Source organism: Eleutherodactylus coqui, chromosome 3 (assembly GCF_035609145.1).
Source record: "Eleutherodactylus coqui strain aEleCoq1 chromosome 3, aEleCoq1.hap1, whole genome shotgun sequence".
NCBI lineage: Eukaryota > Metazoa > Chordata > Amphibia > Anura > Eleutherodactylidae > Eleutherodactylus > Eleutherodactylus coqui.
This window is the reverse complement of record NC_089839.1, coordinates 47,574,661-47,598,835: the sequence shown is the minus strand read 5'-3', so window position 1 is coordinate 47,598,835 and position 24,175 is coordinate 47,574,661. Positions and strand designations below refer to the sequence as shown.

General features: G+C 45.1%; 1 protein-coding gene across 1 annotated transcript in view; it reads right to left on the bottom strand.

The window, feature by feature from the left end:
- The window catches only part of LRPPRC (leucine rich pentatricopeptide repeat containing), a 156,899-nt gene that overhangs the window by 66,451 nt on the left and 66,273 nt on the right, over positions 1-24,175 (bottom strand). The window contains exons 21-23 of the mRNA XM_066595564.1: positions 21,179-21,309; positions 18,117-18,202; positions 8,959-9,166 (exon numbers count right to left, since the gene is read on the bottom strand). Of these exons, the coding sequence (XP_066451661.1) occupies positions 8,959-9,166; positions 18,117-18,202; positions 21,179-21,309 (425 nt within the window). The remainder of the gene's footprint in view (positions 1-8,958; positions 9,167-18,116; positions 18,203-21,178; positions 21,310-24,175) is intronic.

Here is a 24,175-nt window from a genome sequence, read left to right as displayed (position 1 = left end):
GGTGAAAATGAGCCCTACCTGGCAGGCTCCCATGCCGTTACACTTTTTTAAGCAAGCCTCACTTACGGAGCGCGCCTTCCAGCAACCCGCTGAGATGTTTACTGTTTTTTTTTGTCATTTCGGGTGAAGACTAAACTACAGGTTAATTTCAAGGTTGGAAAGTGCTGCTGTTACACAGATATAGGGACATTGAGGATATCACTTCAGTTTCCAGTCATGTCACAACGGTTGAAATTTTGCAGTAGGTGAGACAGTAAAAGAATTAGATGATTTCACCTTGTCAAATTTAGGGAGAATATCTAGATATTTTTTAAATATATTTTAAATAAAAATTTTTTTTATATATATATATATTTAGGTTTTTAATTATATATAAAGAAAAAAATAAAAAATTATTTATATATAATAAAAATATATTAAAAAAATAAATAGATATATAAATAAATATATATTAAATAAATATATATGTGTATATATTAAAAAATATATATATTATTTTTTTTATATTTATGGAAAAAAAATAATTTTTTCTTTTAAGTATTCACTGCTGTACCCGCCCCCATTTAAATCCCCAGCGTTAGGAACCAGCTTTATACAATGTCGAGCAGGATTGTCTATTGAGAGGTAAGATCGACAGCACAGAACGTGAGATAGATAGATCTATAAATACGGAGAAAAGCAGTCTGTGATTGCCATTTCATTCAGCGAGGAAATTCAGCTTTTCAAAATGATGGCAAAACAATTATCCTATAGTAAGAAGTACTGACTATACCCAATTCCCACAGCATGAATAGAACTGTTTTAGGTCAAAACGATTAATTAATGAACGATTATGGTGCCAGTCAAATGGACAAGCTAATTGACTTCAGTCTCAGAATGCATGATGTGAAAAGATATTCTCTGCGTACATAACAGTGATGGAAAGGAAATTAAAAGAAAGACACTGGGGAAAATGGGAAAAAAAAAAAAAAAGCTCTCAGACGTAGTAATAAAAAAAAAAATTAAAAAAAAAGGAGGTTTCAAAGCTCAAGCAGGAGACGTTTTACATTTTTATTGTAGCCCAGGATAATTCATACAAGCTCTGTGCTAAACAAGATCGGGGGAAAGAAATGCAACTGAGCATGTAAAGGAGCAAAGTCCAAAATTGGTAAACCACCTTTTTTGTGTACAGATGAAGCAAAGCCAAGTGTGTCAAAGGCGGAGTTCAGGCTCAGTGTTTCACACGAGCTTAATAAAAGGTAGTTTATCACTTGAGTAAATTTGGCAATAAAAAATAAATTTTAAAAAAAAAGGATAGAAAAATGGCGCAAACTCCGAACGGACTCTATAGCAGAAGCCAACAGCAACAGGATGCAAAAAAAAAAAATAAAAAGTATAAGCATCCAGTTATAAAAAGTACTCCGTTGGCGCTATGCCAACTCAAGGCCCCACGGTGCTTAGTAGGGCCTTTACGGAAATGTGCCTCCAGATAGGCAAGGGCTCTGGGTTCTGCTGGTAAATGCCAACCTACGTCTCTGCCATGGCCTTGAATGATGGGGCAGCTTTTTGTCAATGTAATCTTAACATGGGGAGTACAGCTATTGCACTGGGCCGTAAACAAAAGGTGCCTATTCAAACTTTCAATGGAGCTTACGCAGTGGTCTGTGGCTAGACACCTGGGACAATGGGTCATTCCATGAAGGAGCAACAGATTGGTTATGTTATGATCCAGCTTGCATAGTTTGTGTGTCCTCCCCAATCTGCTGAAGTAGACTGCTCTCAAACACATGATAAGCATTATGATCGGCCAATCATCTAAAATGTGTATGGGGACCACTCATCAGAGGAGATACTAATCAGGCAGTTGGACTTCAATATGATCCTTGTGTTTTTATGGGAGATAAGTCACTGCAAGAGGCATCTGGCAGCAACTTAAAAGGCTATGGAAACCTTTGTGCATGAAAAACCAACAGCCATATGCTTTCAAGTCCCTGCCGAAAAAAAATATATGCTTTTTTTTTTAACACTGAATTTCCCTTCTGATGCATTTAGGAAGCCTTATACTTGGTTTGCAATCTCTGGTACATTCACGTTTCTGGCTTGGGGGCGTTCCCAGCACTGATAAGCTGGTTTCTCTCATGAATGTGCCCAAGCTCACCTCCTCTTCCCTAATCTTTCAGAAGCTGTGTAGCACAACCACGCCTACTCATTACAACACAGCTACCTTTGCTTTACCTTATCCTCTTTCTCTAAGTAGCTGCTGGTCCTGTTCCCCCTCACAGCTATGAACAAAAAAAATTCACAAGGAGTGAATTCCAACCCTGTGTAATAGTAACTTTCTCTGTTCTGTCCTCCTGATTGCCTCCACCTTCCTCCAACACTGCCATACAGCTCTCTGTACTAGTACCTTTCTCTTGGTCCTCCTCCACCATCCCGCAGCACTGTCATACAGCCTTCTGTTATAGTTTTCTCTGCTCTGTCCTCCTGATCTCCTCCACCATCCCCCAGCAATGTCATACATCCCTCTGTAATAGTAGCTTTCTCTGCTTTCTGTCCCCCTGATCTCCTCCACCATGCCCCAGCACTGTCATACAGCCCTCTGTAATAGTAGCTTTCTCTGCTCTGTCCTCCTGATCTTTTCTGCCATCCTCTGCACTGTCATACAGCCCTCTAATAGCTATCTGTCGTCCTGATCTCCTCCGCCACCCCCTGCACTGTCATACAGCCCTCTGTGTAATAGCTCACTGGAATGGCAGTGAATGCGCGCCTCTGCCCAATATAACAAGCGCCTATCCACAACCATGTCAACTAGCGTTTATTGTATATTGGACAAGAATTGGCTCACATGGACAAGTGATCATAGTTATGATCGTTCATTCCCATGGGCCAGCTGTATATCTCCCTGTTCACATGAGGCTGAATGAGGGTTTAATTGGTAGCTATCCGAAATGCATGGGCTGCTCTAGGCCAACTGAGCTAATATGTATGATCCCCTTACCACTTGATCAATCCAACAATTCTACAATACAAATGGCTCCCGACCCCTTCTCTGTGTACACGGAATATGTATACCTACACAAACATGTGCCAGAGCTGCAGTGACAAAATACACATAAGCTTCATTGCTTAATCAGTCCGTGTACGTATACATAAACACACGCTCTATGGCTTTAATGGAGGAAGGTGGGATGTAAAGTAGCAAATGCATAGTATTGATTATTACGGTGAAGTGCTGCGGTATTACGCACAAAGCTTAAGCTAAGTGGCAATTTACCTAAGGGCTTTACTGATTGAAAAGCTCTCAAACCTGAAAATCACTAGACGAGAAAAGAAAGGGAATTAGAAGTAAGGACTCTAGAATTTAAAAAAAATATATATCTGAAAAACACAAAAAAAAAAACCCTTAAAAATCCCAAATCCTTCCAGCTTAAATCTGTAGCAGATGTCGGCACACAGCGACTTTGAACCGACGGGCATTTCTATTTGAACAGGTAATCCTTAAGGGTTAATGCAAACTGGCCACCGTTTCATCCCGCGACAATAAGGAATCTTCAAGGAGACTAGTGATGAAATCCTCACCACAACTAATCCTTGCCAAAAAAAAAAAAATTAACTGTGTTGAAGGCTTTGTAATTTCCCTAGGTACAATTTAGCTGTCACTTATTTTAAAATTTACTCAAACACGCATTTCGAGCAGCTCTAACTTCACATGTCAAGTGCTTTCCAGCCAATTAAGTCTACACTGGAAGTCTGTGTTAAACAACTGAATGATTAGACAAGATAGCTCATTTCCTTGCTCTTTTGTTCAGCATTAAAAATAAAAAAATAAAAAAAATGCCACATTTACATTATCAGACTCAACAGGGTTTTCTGACAGAGGAGGAAAAAAAATTATATATATAAAAAAAAAATCCACGCTATCGAACACCATCCGTACAAAGCGCATCAAGCCAGTCATTTACCAATCATCCTTCAAAAACCAATAGCCATGAATGTAACTTAATTACGACTCAGCGATCCTTGACGAGGAACCATCTCATCGCCGTCTTATCCCCTTAGGGTGAGCGAGCACGTATGCCTTTGTCCTCTCGTCTCCGGTTCTAAATTCTTAATTGTAACAATAGGGTTGCCTTTGATATGGTGGGAGGACAGTATTTACTTACTACGTAAGATGACAGTGTAGGTGATGTAGAAGAAATGACTCGTCAATATAGGAAGTTCCGACGTAATGAATATACCACCATCTGTAGATATATATATATACGCCAATCAGCCATAATAATGAAGCCTAATATTGTGTAGGTCTGCCTGAAGCACCAATTGAAGAATGGCCCCCACAAGAGCTCTGAAGGGTCCAAGATGTTAGCAGTAGATTCTTTAAGTCCTGTAGGCTCTGCGGTGCGACAACCATGACTAGGACTTGCTTGTCCAGAACATTGCATAGAAGGTCCTTCGGACTGATATCTGGTCAATTTGGGGGCCTTGAACTCTGTCGTGTCCCTTATCCATTGTTGCAGTGTGGCAGGGCGCATTATCCTGCTGAAAGAGGCCACCGCCATTAGGCGACAACACAGTCAAGAGTTGGGTAGTTGGTCTGTACAAGCTTTAGGTAGATGGCATGTGTTACATCCACATGAATGCCAACATCTACGATTTCCCAGTATAACATTGTCCATAGTATCACACTGCCTTCACTGGTGGGTCTTCCTTCCATAGTGCATCCCAATGCAATGCCTTGTCTAGGTAAGTCGCACATATGCTGGTGGCCATCCACATGATGTAAAAGAAAATGTGGTTTATCAGACCAGGACACCTTCCACTGGTCCATTTCTGATGTCCACCTAGTCATTATATAGGTACTTTCGGCTATCGACAGGGGGCAGTATGATCATGGAGAGGTGTGCGGGCACGTAGCCCAATATACAGCAGATTGCAATGCCCTGTGTGATCGGACACCTTTCCATCATAGTCATCAGTAACTTTTTTTCTGTCCTACAGTAGCTCTTCTGTGTGATGGGACCAGACTTCATACCCATGAGCCTTGGGAGCCCATGACCAGTTCGTCGGATTACCAAATGCATACGTTGGACCATGTTTGGTACGTGCTAACCACCCTATATGGCCTGTCGCTTTGGAGATGTCCTGGCATGGTTGTCTAGCCATCTCAATTTGACCCTTGTCAAACTCGCTCAGATCCTTACACTTACCCACAGTTATTTCAATGGGATAATACTTGGCTGTCTTTGGCAGTCCCATTCATTTCAATTACTTTAACTTCTTTCTTCTGCTGGTAATTTTACATATATGCTTGTTGAGTGGGTGGGGTTTTGCTGGCGCAATTAATTGACTCACTGCTATTATGAGTCCTTCTGCTTTGCTGCACCATTCTAATGGATCACTGCAGCTGCATCTCGCTCCTCCCAGGCTAGTATAGATTATCAAACTACTTAAAACCACTTGTCAGTGAGTATGTGGGTGCTTCTCATGCTCCACCCCCTGGTGACATCATCAAAGGTCCTACAACATATATAAAAACACAGAGCCTGACAGAACAACAGAGTTAAGGGTCTTAAAAAGGGGAGGACAAAAATAACAAAATGAGAATATAACTAAGCCGTTATTTCAGACACAACTCAGCGGTCCTGACAGGAGACACCGACCTACCGTCACCACAGAGATCCACTGAGCTAAAAGGACCTGCGGTGACGTCACAGCTATGGGAGCAGGCAAGCTATGTTTGTCTTGTGTGGGGATCAAGATGGATATAGTAGTGCTGTGTGTGAGAGGTGTGGGGATTATAATGGATGTACCATGTAGCAGAGCTGTGTGTGAGAATTAGGATGTAGCAGAGCTGTGTGTGATGTGTGGGGTCAGGATGGATATAGCAGAGCTATGTGTATGTGTGAGAATCAGTATGGATGTAGCAGAGCTGTGTGTGTGAATCAAAATGGATGTAGTAGAGCTGTGTGTGATGTGTGAGAATCAAGATAGATGTAGCAGAGCTGTGTGTGTGTGTGTGTGTGTGTGTGTGTGTGTGTGTGTGTGTGGGGGGGGGGGGGGGGGGGGGGGGGGATCATAATGGATGTACCAGTAGCAGAGCTGTGTGTGAATCAGGATGTAGCAGGCTGTGTGCTTCATGTGCTGAATCAGGATGGATGTAGTAGAGCTGTGTGTGATGTGTGGGGATCATAATGGATGTACCATGTAGCAGAGCTGTGTCTGTATTGTGCTGTGTGCGTAATGTGTGGGAATCAGGACGGATGTAGTAGAGCTGTGTGTGATGTGTGGGGATCATAATGGATGTACCATGTAGTAGAGCTGTGTCTGTATTGTGCGCGAATCAGGACGGATGTAGTAGAGCTGTGTGATGTGTAAGTTCAGGATGGATGTAGTGGAGCTGTGTGTGTAATGTGTGGGGTCATAATGAATGTACCATGTAGCTATGGGGGTCTTAAGGTGCTCATATATGGGAAGTGAAAGTCACGCATAAGCACAGCTGCTATATTCAAATCAATGGGAGTATTGAAAATTATCGAGTACAAACACTCATCAATCTCCGATGCTCTCTGTCGCTGCAGGAAGCAGACTACTCCGTACACTGTGCAGTGGCCCAGGTTGGTACTGCAGGCTGAGTCCCATTCACTTCAATAGCACTTAGCCTGCAGTACCAACTCGGGCCACTGCGCAATGTATAGAGCTGTCTGCTTCTGGCCGCAACACAGATAGAAGTGGACAACCTCTTTAAATATCTCACCAACTACTACTTTCTCATTGCTGACTGAGGAAGGTGCATCCTATAACCTAATGGAGACTGTAACAGTGCATGACTTTTTTTGTTAGAGGTCTCCCATTCATTGCAGTTGTTCTAAAGCAGTGTTCCCCAACTCCAGTCCTCAGGGACCGCCAACAGGTCATGTTTTCAGGATTTCCTCAGTATAGCACAGCTGATGTAATTATGGTCGGTGCCTCAGACATTGCCACAGGTGTTCTTACTATAGGAAATCTAGAAACCATGACCTGTTGGTGGTCCCTGAGGACTGGAGTTGGGGACCCCTGTTCTAAAGAACACACCTTGTTGCCCACAGGCAATGCAAGAAATAAGTGTGCTTTCAATACGGTTGCCCGCAATTCTGCAACCCTTTTCAAAGTGAGTCTCACTCCAGCTGATTTTTCTCAAAGAAGCTTCCATCAGAAGGGCATTTCCTTTGCAGGGACTATGCAGTATTACACAGCGGCCCTTCTTGTATTACATTCCATGTGATACAAAAATGGACTCCTTCCAAGAACTGCTTTGTCTCGGTTATAACTCATAGATGGGGCTAGATTCCATTCGCCCTAATAAAAGCACGTGATCAGGGGGTTAGCTTCCTGTGAAAACTTGAAATTTAAAGCAATCCTCCAGTTGAAGGACAAACACTTTGTCCTAGAACAGGAGAAGAGGGGGGATATAACTTGCATCTGTTCTTCTCTGCTGTCCCTCCGATATCTTGGTAGTCGGTCCCGTTTAAGGCTGTCCAAGATGGCCGATGCAATATTCAGACTACAGTACAATCCTCACAGTACAATAGACTACTAATGCACTATACCTGCTCATGTGATCAGCACTGGCCAATCAGAGAGCAGTGCACAATGTGCATTAGGTGGATAGAAAATTGCTGCAGACATCCGGGACAGCCGAAAGTAGGGCTCGAAACCTCAATCCCCCTCTGGTCCCAGGACAGAATTTTGGCCCAAACTTTCAAGCGACCCTGTGGTCCTGCACCAACAAGGATGTCCACACCACTTCTCCGACTACCTGATGCACTGGTAGACACTACATGCTGATCTGACTGGGTCAGTACTGCTAATTTAAAGCAAGTTTAGTGTCTTAGGCCCAATGTCCATGGACAGATTTGAATTGAGGAATGCGCTATGGATAATCCGGAGTTCAAGCTGCCTATAGGGAAACACCTACACATACAGGTATGTAGGGTTTCCCGCCACGGTCACAGGCCGGATTCCGTATGCGGATTCCGACTCTCCCGTGGACATAAGATCTTGGGCCTCATGTCCACAGACAAAATTGAGTTGTGAAATCTCCACGGGTCAATATGCCCATAGACAATCATTGGGAATCCGCATTTTATTAAATACCTGCGGATGTCATTTTATCCCGGCATGCGTATCGCACACGCGGAATAAAAATTGCAGCATGCTCCATTTTCTGCGGATTCCAGTACAGACGGCTTCCACTGAAGTCAATGGAAGCAGTCTGATTCGCGGCACACCCGCAGCTGACACGGCGAACGTGCCGTGGATCTGGGGGAAAGCAGGAGATTGGAATGGAAAAAAAACAAATTTGCTGTGCATGCGTCCGGCACGCCTGCACACTCCGCAGTGCAGGAGAAAAGAAGATCCGTCCGGGACAGAGAAGACCCGCACCGCATCTGGACCGGTGGGAAAATGTCCATGGCTGTGGGCACGGGTGGAATCCGATGCACTTAGAATCCGCACGTAACCATGGACATAAGGCCTTAGACTAATGATGTATACCAGGCAGTCAGAGAGGCTGGTGGGGTTATCCTTGTTTGTCCAGGACCGGAGCGTGCCTAAAATAACCAAAATTAAAAGTGGTGCCTGGAAACACCAGGACCCCCCAAAAGGATCATGCCAGCAGTGCACTCCAATTACACCATATGAATGGGGCAGCATGTAGTGTGAGACTACCACTCCAGTGGAAGTCGATGGGACTATGGAACCTAGTCGAACACATTGCTTGGTTAACCTTATAGGCATTGAGTAGAGCAGTTGTCCGACTTGGGATACAGAGTTCTTATTCTTGGCGCTCCCAATGGTCAGACCCCAATGATGATACATCACCTATCGTGCGGATAGGCAATAAAAGTGCCCCCCCCCCTCCCCCCGCTATGAGACATTCCCTCTAATGTCGTTTCATGCACATTTTAACAAAGGAGGAACATCTTCAGAAACCATACTTACTTTTTCAAATGTACCGTCACTAGTGGGCCACACATGTTGACGTTGGGATTGACCAATCCCATCATCACGCCGTACTCGTGGATGATGTTCAGGGTCTGGGCGTCACCTTTAATGGCTAGGTTGTTGAGGATATGGAATAAGCGAGTCTGGCTGGCCTCGTCCATAGGAACATCATTCGCTTGCATCTCCTTTAGAATGTTAATAGCATCTACAATAGAGCAACACAAAAGGACCCTTAGGTAATTTCATGGAGTGAAAACAAACTGTTATTAAAACAGCATTTCCAACCCAGCAGGAATGTAAATTCTGGTGTATAATGCCGATTTCAAGTTAATTACTACTTGCATCTCTAAACGAGACTACAATTATAAATCCACAATAGCATGGTTTTATCATTTCCCCGCAACTGTGACTACAAATTACAGATAGGAGCCGGGTGCCCACTTTCACCGTGTAACCCTGTACTGTCTGCCCTATAGCGGCACGATCTTACTAAATGGATGCTTTTATCGTTCAATGCCAACATCTGCTAAATCGCGGCATTGTTTCTTCAGCAGATGGCTTGTCAGGAGGCCAGATAATAAAGATGTATTTACAGTGTATATACAGCCAGACTAATGGCCTGATACCGATAGGGTCTGTTTGCTGTGTCGATACTAATTAGACAAGCAGAGCCAATGAAAGCTTTCCAACAGACTGCATGTTAAAACATTAGGCTCATTAAGCCTCATTAGGAAGGCAGAAATAAACATTTTGGTGTGTGGGATAAGTAAAGGGGATTTACGTCGCGTTGTTTCTTAATTATCGCACAAGCAAATGTTTTGACCAATTTACATTCGAGATGCGAGGGGGAGGACGGCGCCCGAACAGGCACGTTTTTTTACTCTCTAGGTCATTTTTTTGTGCTCATTTCTTCTGCATCAGCTTGACCGAATATCAAAACACTCCTGAAACCACAGAGGTTAAGAGACGCATATAATAGTCATCCCTTTTATAGATCTTTCAACACCCAAGTAGTGAGGGGCTACACAGACACAATGTAGCCCCCCATACACACACACACCTTTTTTGTTCTTTCCCATGTTGTGGCAGGCCTGAACAATGATGGATGAAATACAATGGACTTTATTATATTGACGTGTCTGCCTTTAGTGAATACCTACACTGCAGCATTCTTATTAGAATCTTGCATTGTGTTGCTACTCTGATATTCCGCCTGGAAATGAATTGATCAGTTTGCCGCTCCACAGCAAAGGCCGGATTGAGGCGCTCACCCCAAGGTCTCCAGATACGAACACGGCCGTCGTCAGTGCCCAAACTACAGTATGTCTGGATTCCTCGCTGAAGATGCCCTGGTTCCAGGGGATCAGGTGGCAAGACTGTTCATCTAATCACGCCACAACTCTAATCATTTACATATCTGCCTGAGATGTAACCGCATGCTGAATTTTTCAGCAAACTGACAATTCCTATGGGCTGGATTCTTTTTGGGTTTCTTTCGACACTGTGTATGTTCCGTAGGAGAATACAAGGACAACGTCTATGTGCTGTCCGATATTCATGAACGGAAATAAACCCTTGCAAACAGAAAATAGGTCACGCAGCGATTTTTTTCACATGAACCATTGGTAATGTGAAAGAACGTTTGTGTGCATAGCCCATCATAGGCCCATGTGTAATCCGTAGACTACCCAGACAGCACAGGGCCCACATATATGGCTGCCTGATTGGGTTCCTCCGGTATGGCTTGGCCTGTGTTGGGCCCCCGCTTAGAATGCCCGATATTCCCATAAAGCGCAAATATTATTACACGCCTTGATTAGCTTCCATGATCATATCATGATGTCTCCATGGATGCTACGTTTGGAACAGAAGACTGGCAATGGGTTAAGACACTTGCCGCTGGGGTAAGAAAAAAAAGAGATATACCCGCCTAATAGATGCCAGTAATATACTCCTAGCATCTGCCATGTCTCCAGACCCATCCAATGTATGCATTGAACGTCCACAGTGCATGCCTTTGCAGGAGTATTAATGCCATACAGTATATGTGCTAACACTAATATAACATTAAAAGTAATGTGAATTCATTATTTTTTATTAAAATCTACATTTCCCATGAGAAGTATTGTGAACTTTGAGGAGGGAAGTGTGTGAATGAGCACCATATGCTCCCCTCCGCTAAAGTAATTAGGACACTGCTACAAGCTCAATTAAACTGCCAATGTATAGACACTATGGCCATACTAGATGCCTTAATAGGAGGATTTACATATCAATGCTATTCACATACCTTTCCTGAACAAGAGGGTTGGAATGTCTCCGCTGCTAATGACAATTGACATCCTATAGACTACATTCTATATACATTAACACTGTTGTCCCGCAGTTGCTATGTATTCCAGCGCTTAGCGAGCTGCAACACTGCCTGGATGCAAAGTGCACTATATATGAATGGGAAGAAGCCAGACCATCATACTTATACAGACATTACATACACAAACTTGGCAAAGTATTTTTTTCTTTAAAAATCCCTCCCCTAGAAGTTGTCGGAATGAAATCAAAATTTATGTGTTTGTTATAAGGGATTATGATGTCAGACCAAAAGAATCGTTTATTGCAGAAAACTGAACACTTGAAGGGAGGCTCTAGTATCCTGTTGTACCGCCTCTAGCTTGGATACAAGATGTGATACGGGCGGGCATGGAGGCTCTAGTACCCTGTTGTATTGTCTCTAGCTTGGATACAAGATGTGATACGGGCAGGCATGGAGGCTCTAATACCCTGTTGTACCGCCTCTAGCTTGGATACAAGATGTGATACGGGCGGGCATGGAGGCTCTAGTACCCTGTTGTATCGCTTCTAGCTTGGATACAAGATGTGATACGGGCAGGCATGGAGGCTCTAGTACCCTGTTGTACCGCCTCTAGCTTGGATGTAAGATGTGATACAGGAGGGCATGGTTGCTCTAGTACCCAGTTGGGCCGCCTCTAGCTTGGATACATGATGTGATACAGGCAGGCATGGAGGCTCTAGGCAAATACTTAGATCATACAATTTTACAACCAGGTATCACTGTAGAGCCCTGGCCTTCACAATGCTTTTCAGTTTGCCCACCCATTTCTATCACAACCATGAAATTCAGAAATGTGCCGTAATAATGAGATGAAACACTCTGTGCTGCTGTGAGCATACACGTCTCAAAAGCTACAAGAACAATTCCTATTTGACATCCCAACCATTCCCCATCTGTCTGCCCACCCATTCCTATCCATCCATCGCAACATTAAAATTTAGTAATAACATGCCCCAATGACATGAAACACACTGTGCTGTGAACATTCAAGTCTTAGGATGCCTGTCCACGGGTGTTGCGGTATCCCGCGGCTTGGGAGCAGGAACCGAATTGCCACCCGCTCGTAGACGGGGGACGGAGGGGGGGGGGGGGGGGGGGGGGGGAGCGCTCTCCATTGCGATGCTATGGTTTCACTGCATTCCCCGCGGCCGGATTGTCGCCGCAGGGAACGCAATTCAAACCCGCCTGTGGACAGGCAGCCTATATGGCAAAAAATAAAATAAAATCCGATCTCTCCCCCACCCATTCCCATCAATTGCAACCTTAAAGTTAGTGAAGACCCCCAACCATGACCTGAAATAGTTGGTTCCGCTGTGAGCATTCAGGTCTGAATGGCTACAAAAATAATCCTATCCACCTGCCCACCCATTGCCTATCACTTTCCATCCTCCCACCCCCTCCTATCAGTCTGTCCATCCATCGCTTCCTTAATATGTAACAGGCGCCAATGACCTGATACACTTTATACTGCTGTGAACATTCCAGTCTCAATAGCTACAAAAACCATCAGTACTGGAGTTACAGGTTGCAAAGTAGGGTTAGCAAAAACTTCAGATACAACCATCCGTCCCACAATCATGCAGCCTAAAAATGCCGTGATGGAACGTACTGACTACAATGGGGCCCCGTCCAACTTTTAAATCGCCGCCTGGCATTTTAGTGGACACATTAGCAAAGCATGCTACGCTACTGCATCTGGAATTTCACAACACCACACGTAGCCTCCAGCTCATATATGAAAAGAGCCTTACCCTGTGTCTAAACCAGGACTGCAGTTACCGCAAATCAGCGAGGACGCCACAAAAAAATTAAAAAAAATATATAGACTGTTGGATTTTTTTTTTTTATCTACCACTAAGGAAGTAGGTTGTAATAAACAAGTGAACTCCTGACCTGAAACACTCTGTGCTGCTGTGAGACAAACGCTAACCCTGTCATAACCAAGACTGGAGATGTATTTGGCAAACCAGTAACGATGACAAAAAGATGAGATCCAACAGCGGCTCGAATATGCCATAATAAAACTTCAAAGAGGAGAAGAAGAAGCGGAGGGGAAAAAATAAGGAACGGTTATGAAATGTCACGTCTCGTCAAAAGATGCCCGAGGGGGAAGAAGAAAGAAAAAAAAAAGTAATTAAAATTACAATTTTAACCCCGATAACATGACACCGATGGGGTTAAAGCAGTTTAATGTTCTTTTCTCGCAAGTTGCGGGGGGGAAAAAAAGCAACAGTCGAGAAAATAATTACGCTCTGCAAATAAAGCGTAGAAAATGTGGATTCCTCACCAGTGGCCGTCCTGCACAGGGCTAGAGGCGAACGCGTTACTTCTGCTTTATTTATATTCAATGCATTGGCTCATTGATTCTGCACATTTCCCTACGCTGGTACATATTTTAAACAATAAAGGAAAGCTTAAAGCTAAATTTCCTTCCAGCAGCCTGGCCAAGCACATAATGTTTCTACCGAGGGCCATATTGCAGAGCAGCTGATGAGATGCGTGATGAGTGAGCGCGTTGTCTTTGCGATGCCTCTATGAAAATTGGAATGTGCCTGCAAATCTTCACATATTTAAACACGAACGACCTTATGTAAATAAAATAGCTCGGCATTATGGGAAGCGAAGGACGCCCCGCTGGCTTCTTAATTCAAAATATTAATATGGTCACCAACTGAATCAAGGGCAACGTTCTGGACCGTGGCCAAATATCCAGGAGTAAATTCGCAACAAAGTAGCAAGTGTGAAAAAAAAAAAAAAGTTTAAATGAAGAAAAAACTCAGACTACTTAAAGGGGAGGAGGCCCATTTTCTTTCCAGAAACAGCGGCTCATCAATGGGTTGAATTAGTATTGCAATTCATCTCCAATGAGCTTAAAGGACTGACCCGCAATATCAGACGAGGTCCATGGATAAAAGTGGCGCCATTTCTGCAAAGCAAGCCTTACCCCCCCCCCCCCTCCTCCTAAATATGAATTACCCCTGAAATGTGGCTAAAGCTCTAACACTGTCCCTTCTGTGTGACGTACATCTGAAAACTAAGAATTTATTGCCATAATAAACAGGAAGCGTCCCTTATCTGTTCCTGGGAAAGCTGGGTAACAATCATGGCTGGCATTAGCTATGTGTGACCCATGTGTTCGCGCAGGGCACCGGCCCCCTGTTTGTACGGGAAGGAGTGTGTGGGGAAGTGGGGTTGTGGGGGGTACCAGGCGGACATAGGCTTAGGGCAATCACCCTCGCTTGAGCCTGCCTGATCAGATGACCTTCTCTGTGCCGTAGGGTCTTGGGGAGCTACATGAAACCTCCTCCCAGCTCGGCCTCCTTCCCTCTGGATGTTCCGAGGTGCCGCTGTCCTTGCAACACAATTGCTTATCTCTGCTAACATACATATGCTATGAGCTTGGTTTTAGAGATCTATTTATGACAGGAGCTTGGTTCTGGAATCATATTTATATACTGTGCTTGGTTCTGGTGCTGTATTTATTCAGTGAGCTGTTCTGGTATGGGGTTGCGGCTATATTGCTGCTTTCTGCACAATGTCTATCAGCGCAATTCATATTGTTTTCTTATGATGGAGAGGGTGCCAAAATAAAATTCTGCAGAGGATGCCATCTAACCCAAGGCCGGTGACTGGGCAAACTGCAACAAGAGTTGCCATCCAGTTTTATCAGAGAAGCAAATGGCAAATCACTTTACAGGAATGCATGAGACACAGATGTGAGACAGGATTCGGGGTAACGTCTTATGCCATATCTGCTGCATCACATGGAAACTATGGGAAAAATGTCATCAAGGGCTGTGCCCCATATTTATGGCGTCAAAGGCAAATTTGCACAAGGCATACTTTTTGGCTTTTATCTTCAGCCCTTGTAACTCCTCCTCTACAAAAAGTGAGCCGCGAGCTTACCTGAAGGGGCATGGCCACCCAAAACTGGACAAATCTAAGCCATAAACTGGACTACATTTCAGTGCAAAGCTATGGCAGTTGACAGCTGGCATCGATTTGACCCTTTGGCACATAGTATAGCCAGTGAATCAACATACTTAAGAGGCATGCATCTTTTAACAAATTTGCTGCATCTTACGACAGTGGGCAACTCTAAGGCGGGCCGTACTGGACACCAACTGTGGACATGTATTCATCCAACAGTTGTTTCCCCCTGTTCCCTCATACACCTACGGGAGGGGTTAAAGGGGTTCTGACAAAAAAAAAATTTTACTCACCTTGCCTCGCTAGGACCGATCGCCAGGCATGTCTCCTCCAGCCGGCTCCTTTTTCTGTGGCTTGTAGAAGCAGAGCAGGAGCGGTCAAAATCACTGCTCCTGCTCTGCTCCGTCCGTCACTTCTGAGGTGAACGGACGGGCCGCCCACAGCAAGCACGTCACAAGCAGTGCTTGCTGTGGGCGGCCCGTCCGTCCTCGCTGAACTCCGAGATTCTGCGCGTGCGCAGTGGAGACGCGGCTCGTCCTGACTCCTGTCAGAGGGCACCTCTCCACAGCGCATGCGCGAGATCCCGGAGCGGCGCGGCTTGTGGAGGAAGAAGAGGAAGAGCAGCGCCTGCCGGGAGATGACCCCCCCGATGTCAACAACAACAGGAGAAAAGGTAAGTATGAGGTTTTTATGCTTTAGCAGCCATTAAACCGTGGGTTCCCTGTGTCCATTAGGCAAACCAGGGAACAATGGCTGCTAAAGCATAAAAACATTATTCATGTCAGAACCCCTTTAAAGAAAGTATTTTAAGCACTGGTCTTAATACGATTTATTCAGCTACACCCAATATATGAATAGGTGCACGGCTCTTCATGTATTAGGTGCATTTCGGCTCTGCATGCACCTACACCGACATCTATGCTTGGTGCGACCTATGTACATTTCTGGAATAACTTGAGCCAGTTTTTGGCGTAAATGATACGTAAATCCGTTGGTCTGGGGTGGCCACAACCCCTCAAAAAAGCCCACCCTCTTGATTTCATTTTTTAAACAAAAAAGTGAGGGCAGTGCAAAAATCCCCACTTGCACAAAAGTTTGTGACTTTTTAAAAACTTTTTTTTTACACCAGAAACTGGTGTAAAAGGCTGTAAGCCCTGGTTCAGTTTAGGGACTGTGTCAATAGGTTCATTATGTCCGAACGGCAGGCAGCATGAACCCGGGACAGGAATGCCCGTCATCCCCATCTGTTTTCTTTTGAACTGCCGCAGTGTTTCCAAATAAATGCACTTTGACGTTTGACTCTGAGGGCTTTGCGTCACGGGGGCACGGCTCGACAGAATTGGCAGTGCTTATCTCTTGGGGAGAGAAAAAAAGTAGGTGCTGAAATTAAACATTCCCAATTCTCCCCCCTTCCCATCATCTGTCTGTTATTAGCGGGAGCTGCACCTACACCACCAACTCAGGGCGCTATGCTATGGTCAGCGCAGTGTGCTTCCAGCAAACCATAGTGGTGACTGTAATCAACTGATTGGTGGGGTTTCTGCCAATCATGTATTGATGATCTATCCTGAGGATAGCTGGCAGCTTTTATTGTGGAGTAATCAAGTTGCATCTTAATTGATGGTAGAATTTGCACCATATATGCTGTTCCTGGAGTTTCTACAGTCACTTAGCTATCCTTGAACCCAGAGTCAGGATCCTTACCTGGAGCGTGCACCAGTAATCCATTACACCAGTCATTTGTATACAGTTAATTCTACCTTCTATCTATTTGGACTATCCTGAGAATAGGTCATCAATGGAGATGAGCGAGCATACTCGCTAAGGACAATTGCTCGAGCGAGCATTGTCCTTAGCGAGTACCTGCCTGCTCGAAAGAAACGGTTCGGGTGCCGGTGCGGGTGAGTTGCGGCAGTGAGCAGGGGGGGACGCGAAGATATCCCCTCCGTTCCCCCTTGCTCTCCCCCACCGCTCCACGCCCCCCGCCGGCACCCAAACCTTTTCTTCCGAGCGGGCAGGTACTCGCTAAGGACAATGCTCGCTTGAGTAATTGTCCTTAGCGAGTACGCTCGCTTATCTCTAGTCATAAATAGAAAAAAAAAAGTTGCAGACAACCTCTTCAAGAGAGCGCTGGTCTCAGCAAATATGCCCTTACCGTTTGGCCTATTCTTTATCAGGCTTTTGGTAAATACTCAGAAATGACTGAACCCCCATCAAATGCAGAATGGAGAACTAATTGTAAGCCTAGCGAATGTAACGCATTTACTTCTGGTATTTTTCGGTTTCCCCAGAAGTAAAATAAGGACAAAAGTTACCTTAGTAGCAACTGTGTTGGGGGGGAAAAAAAAAAAAACAAAAAAGCCAATCTAATGATATAGAAGCGATAACAGCGCGTATGTGTATGAGCACACGTGCAGGCGCGCACACTTCAGGGGCCGCGACTGTCCCTTTCCTAGAAGGTTACAGTTTTAAAGGTTTCCGTTCAGCCATCAGACCTCCTTAAAGCACAAACAAAGCCATTAGTCTGGGCACATACGCAATTTATGCCATAAGTCATGATCTTCAAACTCAATCCAAACAGCAATGCTAATAAAAAAAAGAGCGCTACAGAAATGCAAAAGGCACTGAGCTGTGCAAATGTAAATGACAAGCCTGCCAAGCCATTAAAACTAATGGCCTGCACTGGCCAAGCGGCTCTGGGTGAATTCACATGCAAATTTGTATGCAAAATGTTCAAGCACTTTCCGGGGCATGATATACCATTAACTGTAAGTCAGGGGGGGTTGTTTAGGGTTTTTTTTTTTTATTATTATTATTTTGGTGCCAAGATACGTTCACCATACAAAATAATGCATGTAAAGAAGCGGTGTACCTTCTATTAAATTGTTCTCCACGAGGACCTTTAAGATCATCATGTACTTCACAGTCGTCGGAATACTACTAAATCCTTTCTGGTCACTACGGTGGGGGAGAAAGGCAAAAATAAAATGGTTAGCAATAATATAGTATGACGAAAAGGACAATATACATTTCTGTCACTGAATAGAATAGCCACAGCGAGGCCCGACATCTCATCTCCCACTACATCCTCGGGTCCCAGTAGTTGAGATACAGCAGCTCTTTGGTGGGGGGGGGGGTCTTCCCTCTGTGTCGCAGGCACAGCTAAAATGTGCGAACTCCATGAACAGCAGCTCTTCAGGATTAGAGAGAGTTAAAAAATGATTCCTGAGACCCTGTAGGGAGAAGGGCAAGACCCGGAGCAGCTTCTACATCTCAGCTTCCTGAAGGCCCGCCATAACGATGCTGTGCAGAATTATGTCTTAAAGGGCCACTCCAGTCTTTTTCTTCCATTAAAGGGGTTGTCCCGCGTCGAAACGGGTTTTTTGTTTTTTTCAATAGCCCCCCCCCCCCCCCCCCCCCCCCCCCCCCGTTCGGCGCGAGACAAACCCGATGCAGGGGTTAAAAAAGAAAACCAGATAGTGCTTACCTGAATCCCCGCGCTCCAGTGACTTCTTACTTACCTGGTGAAGATGGCCGCCGGGATCTTCACCCTCGGTGGACCGCAGGGCTTCTGTGCGGTCCATTGCCGATTCCAGCCTCCTGATTGGCTGGAATCGGCACGTGACGGGGCGGAGCTACCAGGAGCCGCTCTCCGGCACGAGCGGCCCCATTCAGAAAAGAAGACGACCGAACTGCGCAAGCGCGTCTAATCCGGCGATTAGACGCTGAAAATTGGACGGCACCATGGAGACGAGGACGCTAGCAACGGAGCAGGTAAGTGAATAACTTCTGTATGGCTCATAATTAATGCACAATGTACATTACAAAGTGCATTAATATGGCCATACAGAAGTGTATAGACCCACTTGCTTTCGCGGGACAACCCCTTTAATTATGCAACAGCTGGTCATGTGATGCTGAGCTGATGCATCTTGGGAGTTATAGCAGGGCATAGAGAAAATGAGCAGGGTAAGAAATCTTAGTATCAAGATGTTGCCTGATAAGCATCAGGCAGGAGGCTGCACTGCATGAAAAGGAGTGCAATATACAAAGAAGATTCCAGAGTGTGACAGCAATCAGGTAAGGGGGCAGGGATATAAAAATGTGTTTTCGCCCGGAAACTGACTTTTAATATACATTTATAGTGGGTGGAACCACATTTCCATGCTGCAGAACACCAATCTACTACATATCCATAGAGTTAAAGGGGTTCTTCCACTTCTAGTTGTTTTGCGACAGCGCCGGATATTGCACAGTGGCCCAGATAGGTACTGCAGGCTGAGTCCCATTCACTTCAATAGGATGTAGCCTGCTGAACCAATCTGAGCCACTGCACAATGTACGGAGCTGTCTGAAATGAACTAGAAATGGGAGAACCCTTTTAAGAAGAAAAAAAAAAAAAGAGAACATTCCTACTGCTTGCTGCCAGCATTGGGCGTTCAGAGGGGTTTTCCAGGAGCAAAATTGGTGGCAAACTATCCTCATGATAGGGCACCAATAGCAGATCAGTGGGGGTCCACCGCTCGGGATCCCTGCTGATTAGTTCATGGTCGGAAGTTTTCTAGCGCTGTCCCACTTTACATTGCAGCTCTCTTCTAGCTGAGGACATGCTACTATAGATGTCAAAGTGCCATGTGTAGAGTAGTGACCTGGTTTGGTTTTCACTTCAATGGGAGAGCGCTGCAATATCCAACTGGACCACTGTGATATGGACAGCACTATTGCAGTTCCAGACATCCATAGCAGCATGTTATAAGCTGAGAGAAAGGTACAATGCAAAGTCAGGCAACTGCACTGAGGATTGTTCACTAAAAAAGTTTTACTTCTGTTTACATGAGCAGCCATAAGAACTAGGAGGGGGCGAGTCAGCGGTTTCTTATGCCATTATATTGCACTTCTGAAATTAGTAGACACCGTCATTTAATGATCCCTACTCGAACCAGCGGCGTCGGAACCTGCACATTTGCCCCATTCAAACACCAGGTCACATGGTATGGCCTTGTCACATCAAGGGGGCTGGCTGTGCTGCTCATCTCAATAGCCAAGCCAGCCCCATTCTCTATCAAGGCCGATGCAGAGGTAAAAAAAGGGACTTGCTTAATTAAGGACTTGCTTCACTATTAGGACGGATGAAACAGCCAACCTCTTACAATGACTCAACAAGCACAGAAAGAGGGGCCATAACACAAGACCTGGTCTCCAATCTAGGCCAGAAGTGGAGGTTTCAACACTGCAGGTCTAGTAATAACTTTGCCCCCTTGGACAACCCCTTTAACCCTTTGCAATCCAATTTTGGATTCAGGGTTTCCTAGGGGGCCTTTTCTTTCTGCCATTATACAATAGCGCCATCTACTGGCTAGAGCCAGTACTGCGGTATGTGACATGCTGGAGAGGCCCCCGATAACAGAGTGGACAGTAATCTACAGTAAGAATACCCTGCCGGACGTCTTCCGACATCAAAGCAGTACAGCCTTCAATCAAAATGTCTTTAGACGTCAGACAGTGGATTGGAAAGGGTTAATTATACAGTATGTCTGTGTAGGGGATATGGAGCTCTGTACTGGATAAAATGGAGCTCTGAACACTATAAAGCTGAGTGATATAGATATATATATAATTTTCCCGTTTAGTTCATTCTTGAAGACTTGGTGACATTGTCTGCACACACCCATTCTTGGGCACTGAAGCGAAACCGAAGCCATCAACTCACTAGGAACTGATTCCACAAGACACTTGGTGCCTGGGATCCCAGACAGGTCAATAATGCTTTGTAAATTCACAGGTCTTAACCTTGTGCGTATTGGTTGAGCTGTCATAACGGAGTGAAGGGCACACCATCATTAAACCTTCGCGGCGATTACCCCGGATCAATGTCTGCCACGTACGACGAATGGACTGGAAGACCCATGAGGACACACGTCTCCGACTACTTACATCTCTTTCTTCAACTTTAGCAGCTCGACTGGATCATTTTCTTCACAGCATAAAGACAGTAGCTTCATGTACATGTAGAAGGTAAAGGAGCCTTCATATTTAGATTTTAATTGGAGGGCTTTCGGCAAATCCTGAAAAAAAAATGAAGATATTTGACCATCATGGGCACACTTTGTGTACATATATATCTTAGCTCTTACAGATATTGATCATGGTTACTCAGTTGGCAGCATGTTCATGGCTAGCAAATATTAAATTAAAGGGGTTGTCCCGCGGCAGCAAGTGGGTCTATACACTTCTGTATGGCCATAATAATGCACTTTGTAATATACATTGTGCATTAATTATGAGCCATACAGAAGTTATAAAAAGTTTTATACTTACCTGCTCCGTTGCTGGCGTCCTCGTCTCCATGGTGCCGACTAATTTTCGCCCTCCGATGGCCAAATTAGCCGCGCTTGCGCAGTCCGGGTCTTCTGCTTTCTTCTATGGAGCCTTTCGTGCAGGATGCCGGCTCCGTGTAGCTCCGCCCCGTCACGTGCCGATTCCAGCCAATCAGGAGGCTGGAATCGGCAATGGACCGCACAGAAGAGCTGCGGTCCACGGAGACAGAGGATCCCGGCGGCCATCTTCAGCGGTAAGTATTGAAGTCACCGGAGCGCGGGGATTAAGGTAAGCGCTCCGGTAAGCTTTCTTTACCTCCCTGCATCGGGGTTGTCTCGCGCCGACCGGGGGGGGGGGATTGAAAAAAAAAAAACCCGTTTCGGCGCGGGACAACCCCTTTAAGCATATTCCTGATCTGTCAATTTATGGCATAAGAGATCAATCTTTTTTTTTAATGGCTTGATTGGGTAGTATGTACAGAATAAGTTGCTGATCCGTGAGGGTCTCAAGGCTTAGATTAACCTCAAGAATGGGACTCTTAAGGTCCCCACTCTGCCCATCACTATGAATGGAGCGCTGGCCGAGCATGAGCAGTCACGGCTCAATTCATTTCAATGGGGATAATGGAAGCAGCCAAGTGGCACCCATTTGAGCACCTAAGCAGTCCCATTGAAAGTGAAAGGAGCAACAGTATGATCACTACTCCATTCAGTCTCCTCCTACTACAAGGGTGCAGTAACTCTGCAGAGAGGATGACGGGGGACACTGATCCCTCGTACTTGAGATTGGTGGGAGTCACAGTGGTGAGACCCCCTGTACCAATCAGTAAATTATCCCATGTGGATAGGGGATAACTTGCAATTCCGGTACAATCTACTTAAAGGGTTTTTCCACTACCTAAAATTGCTTCATAGTTACTTTGTACTTCCTGGTTGCTTCTAACCAGAGCCTATGACTGTTGCAGTCAATCACTCTCCACAGTAATGACCTTATATAGCCAGCGATTGGCTGCCGAGGTCACATGTCCTGGTCAGAAGCAACCAGGAAGTACAAGGTGGCAGTGAAGCAATTTCAGCTCCTGGAAAACACCTTTAAGAAAAAAAGATAACTTGTTGCAGAAAGTTATCACAGAGAAGTTGAAAACTGTTACAATTGTTTGCAATTATTAGAAGTGGCTCATGTGTCACCCCATCATTCTGGACATCTAGATAGAGCCCCTCATTCTGGACATGACTGGGTAACAATTAGCTAATCTTTTTCTCCCTTCTCTCCATTGTTGGTGTACATTTTACAACTTAGAACTGCTGAAGGCTCCCCTCCAAAATTAAGGTAAGTTCACGCAAAAGCAAAAATGGATTGACCGTGACAAGCCTTATAGGCATGGTAAAATGACTATAAACAAAAACCGCTAACCGTTCTATTAGGCCTCCTGCAGACAGCCGGGTCAGATCCCGCTGCGAGAATTCTGAAAAGGATGCGAGCCGAGCCCCTGCAGTGACCCAGCGCTCACCTCCTCTCGGCGTCTTGCTCTGCGCCGGCTGTCGCACAGCCGCACATGCGCAGACATGAGCCGATGCGTCACCAGTAACGTTTCTGTGCGAGTCTCGCACAGAAATAGGACATGCCGCGATTTATTTACCATGCGATCAAATCGCGACTGTCTGCATAGGATTGCATTATCTAATGCAATCCTATGGCAGTGGGCACGGGCGAAAATTCTGTGGGACACCCCCATGGAATGTCCGCCCGTGAGCATTTGGCCTTAGGTCTAGATAGAAAATATATAACCACTAAATACAATTCCAGTATAGAAATGCAACTGTCTTTTTTAACCACTTAGGAGGGAAAAAAACATGGCTGATTGCCAAAAACAGCATCACACCTGTCCATGGGTTGTGCCTGGTACGGCAGACCAGTTCCATTCACTTCAATGAAGCTTAGCTGCAATGCCAGAGACAACCCATCATCAATCGATAAACTCAGTTATTGGCTGCAGCGCCTGTGACGACCCATAGGCAGGGTGGGGTAGCCTGTAAATGTCCAACGGGACACAGCGGCGAGCGATGGGTATATGCTTTTAATGTTAGAGCATGGAGAACTGCATTTACAGGAATTCTACAACTTGGACAACCCCATGGAAATGAAAAATGAAAGTCTTCGTAAATTTGCCACAAAGCTTTCACTTTCACGGGGGGGGGGGGGGGGGGGGGGGGGCAATTGGAGACCTACTTTGGCAAACCGTGGGGTGGTTTTTCTCCTAATTACAGAAACACCCCACATGTGGACATAAACTGCCATGTGACCAAACAGCAGTTTCAGAAGGGAAGGAGGGCAGATTTTACTGCAGTCGTATTTGGACACTGCAGCATCTTCAGAGCCCCCTATTTCAAGCTATCTTTTTTTTTTTTTTTTAAACTGAAAATAAGGCTTCTGAGAGGGCCCAATCGGCCATTGGGTCATTCCAGGTCAAACCACCCAAGGAGTAACACCCATCCATCTCAGATTTTTATGAAACTTTGCACATTAGTTCATCACTAGAATGTATATAAACATCTCAATATTGAAATCCATTGGACCATCTCTGTGCACTGAGAGTTCACTGTGAAGCTGGAC